Consider the following 5,797-nt stretch of genomic DNA (forward strand, 5'->3'; position numbering starts at 1 on the left):
TATGTGATTTGTCAGCCAATAAACAATAGAAGAAATGTAAAATTTGATGGATTTCTGTTAAAGTGGTCATAGAAGAGTGGATAAACCATTTTTAGAAACATAGTAGAACGTTTTCCCTATTCTTTTTTTTAATGAGACATAAATATGAAAAWGTAAAAAGCAGGAGCAATCTAGAGCAATCGAGAAGAGAAACCAACCTGCATCTTCCATGCTCACTTTGGTGCTCATTGTTCTGGTTCTGACTGTGTTCAACCCGGTAGTGTACGGCCTGAATATGAGAACCATCACTGGATACATCAGGCGACTGCTGGGCAGCAGGAAAACTGATTGAATTAAAGTATTTCCTTTTGATATTTATGGAAAAAGAAAACTGAATTCAGTCTCCATCATAGTTTTGCTATAAGGCCTTTTTTTTTTTATCTTGAGCCTTCCTGGTTTGTAGAAAAAAAATCTATGTAAAAACAAATTGAAACAAAAAATAATTAGTTACTGATGCATCTTTTTAATTGTCTGATAGAAATCAAATCTTGAGCTAATTTGAAAAAAGTAATCTGAAATGTCTATTTCTAACTAAGAATTTCTGTTGCCAAGCCCATACAAGAGAGCATGACCTGTAGTTTAAGAAACTTGTTTTAAGTTTGAGAAACTTTAAACTTTACACAAGTTTGATAAAAGTTTGAGAAGTCGCCTTTTTTGTTAATTTCCTGTTGATCCTCCTGGCCTGTAGGTGGCGGTAATCCACTTTTTACGCTGAATTCCGTGGTGGTTCCGCACCAGCAGAGGGCGTTGTCTGCTCGYCCAGCGAGCGGAAAAGTCCTCAGCCTGGTGTTAGCGGTGTGTGCTCGGAGCTGCTTGTTTGTTTTTGTTTAGTTGTTTTTGTTTACGCTTTGTGTCCGGTAAACAAGATGGCCGGCACCGCGTTAAAGAGGCTCATGGCTGAATACAAACGTGAGTAACTGAAGCGCCTGCTGATGAGGAAAAGCTAGGGGGAAGTTCTGCTGAACCAAACTCCGATACAGATTCCACAGGTTTAACAGATTTTTTGCTCCAGAGTTTAAAATCAACACAGTAAGATGAAAAATCTATAAAGATTCGTTTGGAACTGAGAATTTTGATTGATTCGGCATCATGTTTTTTAACTTAAATGTCTCCAGAATGACACATTTAGCGATTTTATTATAATCTGTCGGTGCGACTATTCTGCTTCATCCAGAACCTTCTTCCCTGCCTGTTTATGTAACTGAGTCTCAAACTGTGAGAAAAGATTAGAAATGCTACAAACAGTAGAAAYTATAAATCTAGCCGGTAATTTACAAAAGAAGCTGTTAACTCTCCGATGRTCTGCATGTTTGGGTTTCAGAATCCAGCTTGGATCTGATGGACTCAGCTTGAAGGATTAATACAAGAACTGTTAAAGTCTGACTGGCAGCTGGTCACAGTCTGGATTAACATACGCTTTTATTAATATTTTCTTTCTTAATACATTTTACAAAATGTTGGTTTTACTAAAAATGTTTAGGATTTCATTGAGGTTTAGGCTAAAATGGAKTTTCGATAAAGTAAGAGTGTATTAATTTCAATGCAAACCATTTTGAAAATAGCATTAAAGGACGGATAAACAAAACCTGTTATATAGAATTAAAAAAGCCAAAGTTGCATTTATTGCCACCTTTGGTAATGATACTGTAAAATAAGATTAATCTTGCACTTATTTGCATTTATTTACTAATCTTGAGTGAAAACATTCAAATTTAAAAAAAAAGTATTTTAATCACATTACTAGTGTTGACTAGTTCTGGAACAAGATGGTTTCCATCTGTTGGCCAAAATCAATGTTGTCACCAAAAAACATCCCAAGAAGGTTGGGATTATGTTCTTTTTGTCCGTTTATTGTGTGTGTACATGTTGTGTTATAACATGTTTCAGAAAAATAAGATATGTTGGACTTTCACGAATTCATCTTAATATAGCGATGATTTTTATTTAGAAAAGCAACAGTTTTTCCAAACAGGTACCAGTTGTCTGGTTTTCCTTTGTGAAATTCTTGGATTCATCTGTAAAATTTGTTTTTCAGAGCTGACCCTGAACCCACCTGAAGGCATTGTTGCAGGTAAGACTCTGTCTTTACATCTGAACACCTGAGCGGTKAAAAGCTCAGTTTAAGCCTCCTGGTCTGACCTTTGACCCAGTGTTACATCAGAACAGAACATCAGGATGAGACCATGACCATTTTCTCCCTCTGTCTGTGTGCTCTGCAGGTCCGGCCAATGAGGAGAACTTCTTCGAATGGGAGGCGCTCATCATGTGAGTACAGGCTGGAGCMTTTTTACTCATATATTACAGGTTGTCTCCATGGAAACCGACATGATGCACTGCCCTTCTTCATTTCTGTTCATTTGATTCTCAAYGAGAATCATTTAACCTGAGATACTCGATGCTCATAGAACCCAAACCGATTTTATTCAACCTGTCAGCCTCTTCACGAGTTTCCAGGTGCAATGTGTCACTCTGACCAGCAGGTGTCACTGCTGAWTCAGACAGCAGCTCAAAGTTGAGTCAGACTGTTTACATTTGGATTTTATCGGATTAATCAACACAAAGCGATGCTTGATTGTGAAACAAAGGGATTTTCTTGCCATGAGGTGGTAATCTGAGTTTTTTTTTATTTCTTACATCATTTTCCATTCCACAGAAGAAAGAGATCCATTCTTTCTTGCTAATTTTTCTATTTTAAATTCTAAAAACAGAAATGGCAGTTCTTTAAAAATGTCAACATATCTCCTATGTAAATTATAATGTGTCCTTTTTCAAAAAGTCGTGCGACATTTGCGGCAATGAACAAGTTTTATTTGGCTGGTCTAAGAGTAAAAATGACTCTTTAGGTTGTAAAGGTTGTAGACCMMAGGTTAGGATCAAACCTCATGTRTTAGAATGGCCTAGTCAAAGTCAGAGTATCGAATGGAGGTAAATATTTACTCTCAGTAGAACTCAACTGGAAAAAAACTGGACTGTCCCATTTAAGACCAGCCTAGTTCTCTAAATCAGATATTTTTATCACATTTTCTTCTGTACCTCACTACAAAAACATCATATCTTACCAAATATTTCTCTAATTTTTAGTGCAAATATTTTAGAACACTGGAAATAAAACAAACCTAATATACAAAAATAATTCCTTAATATTCATGAAAATGTAATAGTTCCACTGGCCAGTTATTTCACTTATAACATGGAAAAACTGTCTTTTTATAAGGGAAGTAATCTAGCAGTAGTGCCTTTTTATCAATATTCAATCGTTATTGACTTAAAACAAGCTCTGATATCTTGCTGAAAAGTTACTTGTCGGTTAGTTTTGTCTTATTTCCAGGGTACTAAGATATTTGTAATAAAAATCAGACAAAGATACCGGGTAAGATTTTGTGTTTTTGTAGTGAAGACCCTTAGTTGAAATAAATCCTGATGCATCTCTGACAGGAGACACTGCAGAGTCCGTGATGTCATTKAAAGCACCATCATTAGATGTTACTGCTCCATGCTGGTATGACAGAAGCTTCATTCTGCCCTTCAATTTACTTCGCGGCTCAGTTAAAGTCCAAGTCCACATACCGGTTCATTCTGCAGAGTGACATCACTGAGGCAGCACACCTGTCATTATACCTCAGTCCTCTGTACCTCGTTGTTCTGTCTTCCTCTTTCTGCTCCTCAGCTCATAGAGGAGGTGAAGCACTCTGCACTGTAAAAACACAAAATCCTACCAAGTATTTTTGATCTAGTTTTTAGTGCAGATATCTTGGTACACTTGAAGTAAGACAAGCCTAACTTGTTAGTCCTGAAGTCTTAGTTATAGTTGATGAAAACGGTTTGTGTTTTTAACCACTGAGTGTTAATAGTGTGTTGTCTCTTAAAGTGAGGAATTTCAAATCATAAGTAATATGTATTTATTCGTTTATTTTTTGTTCACCGGCATCTATGTTTTTATTTTTTGATTGAGAAGTTTTGTGTTTTTAGTTGAAACAGTTAAATTTAGGGCAACACCTCCTAGTTTTATATTTAATGTTGGTGTGTTGTTGTTTTTATTGTGACTTTATTTATACCTATTGGGACATAAATGAATGTCTGAATCTGAGTTTAAGTGAAATTATTTGCTTTTGGGACTARAACTTTTTCATCAATATGAAGGACTTACTAACTCTAAACAAGCATCTTMATTTTTTGCAGAAAAATTACTTATAAGTTAGTTTTGTCTTCTTTCAGGTGTGCTATGATATTTRCYTTAGAAACTAGACCAAAACCCTTGGTAATATTTTGTGTTTTTGCAGWGTGGAGRCCTGTTATCCAACTGCTGTCCTGATAAACGGAAGATATCTGGTCAGAGATCAGTTGATGCTTAAAGAGTCAGAAATAACTTCAGGGAAGGARGCCAGGCAGATCTGAGACCRGATATTCAAACTTCAGTCCTGATTATGACTCAGCATGTCGTGATCAGAAACTGAAACTTGCTTCATTTAACTAAAAGCTTCTGTTTCCTGCTGCAGCGTCTCAGTGATTTTCTCTGTTTGTGTCTCAGGGGTCCAGAGGACACGTGTTTCGAAGGCGGAGTCTTCCCCGCCGTCCTCAGCTTCCCCTCGGATTATCCTCTSAGCCCTCCGAAGATGAGGTTCACCTGCGACATGTTTCACCCCAACAGTAAGTCTGCCACAGGCTCCRCCCCCGACGGCGGGTTTAGATGCTCAGAACGCCGAGTCGTGGATGAAACCAGCCTGTGTYTGGACCCTGTTATTGGACCCGTCACAACAYGCCTCGTTAGCCTGCTGTCATTAACGCCAAGATTAGTGGGCAGGAGCCATGATGTCATGGTGCAGGAGAGTTCTGATTAGAGGACAGAGCGCTCGGTTCTGACCCGTCATCATGTTCCCCAYCATCATCATCATCATCATCATCATGGCCCCGAGCTGAACTTCCTGCTGCAACTGTATCTTCTGATCCTGCAGCAACAACATAAACACATGAAGAAGAAAGTTGGACCAATCAAAACCTGCAGTTTGTTCGTTAGATATGATGGAAAATGTCTGAATGTTGGTAGCAGAAACTTTCTGTTTCTGTTTGATCAATCAATAATAACAAATGTCCCTGGATGACAAGTTGTCCCAGAGGTTATTGCAATAAATAATAATATTGTTGTTCTGAGACCATTTTCGAGTAATATAATGGTAATGGCATAATAATACAAGAGCGTATTCTCAATAGACTTTAAATTCTAATGAACATTTAATACTGAACCTGGAAGACATTTAGAATATCCAAAATAAATAAACAAAGAAACAACAAATAAAACTAATTATAAAGTCTCTGTAAACAAAATTGTTCTTTAAAAAAGGGCAAGTTGAAACCAAAGCACCTGTTTTTGGTAAAAAGAGAAACTCCATAAATCATTCAAATGAAAATATTGACCTTGTTTTAATTTATCACGTAATTAATTGATTTATTGCTATTTACGACAGGCCTACATACGAGTAGGAACCCAATCAAAGCAGAACGTTTCATCTAATCAGCACCTAGAAACCATCAAATAATGTGGCTTCGCTCTGATTTCAGCCTCATCTGAATGACTAAGGGTGAAAATGGCCTAAAAAGAGCTGGGAACCAGAATAACTTCCTCAGAGACTCCAGAAAGGAGACAAAACCAAAATAACCTTCTGACTTTTCACATTTCAAAACGAGGGCTGAAAGGACTAATAGAGTTAATCATAATTAGTCAGTTACTTTAATAACTGAAGTTTACAGACTCAAAAAAGGC

The 5,797-nt window shown here is 37.1% G+C and overlaps 1 protein-coding gene across 1 annotated transcript in view; it reads left to right on the forward strand.

Moving 5' to 3' along the window:
• The first annotated feature begins 775 nt into the window (after positions 1 to 775).
• ube2g2 (ubiquitin-conjugating enzyme E2G 2 (UBC7 homolog, yeast)) overlaps positions 776 to 5,797 on the forward strand; it is a 7,094-nt gene continuing 2,072 nt past the window's right edge. Inside the window, exons 1-4 of the mRNA XM_008404127.2 lie at positions 776 to 948; positions 2,075 to 2,110; positions 2,259 to 2,304; positions 4,568 to 4,836. Coding sequence (XP_008402349.1) covers positions 906 to 948; positions 2,075 to 2,110; positions 2,259 to 2,304; positions 4,568 to 4,836 — 394 coding nt within the window. The 5' untranslated portion in view covers positions 776 to 905. The remainder of the gene's footprint in view (positions 949 to 2,074; positions 2,111 to 2,258; positions 2,305 to 4,567; positions 4,837 to 5,797) is intronic.

The sequence above is a fragment of the Poecilia reticulata genome, linkage group LG2, assembly GCF_000633615.1.
Source record: "Poecilia reticulata strain Guanapo linkage group LG2, Guppy_female_1.0+MT, whole genome shotgun sequence".
In the NCBI taxonomy this organism is placed as follows: domain Eukaryota; kingdom Metazoa; phylum Chordata; class Actinopteri; order Cyprinodontiformes; family Poeciliidae; genus Poecilia; species Poecilia reticulata.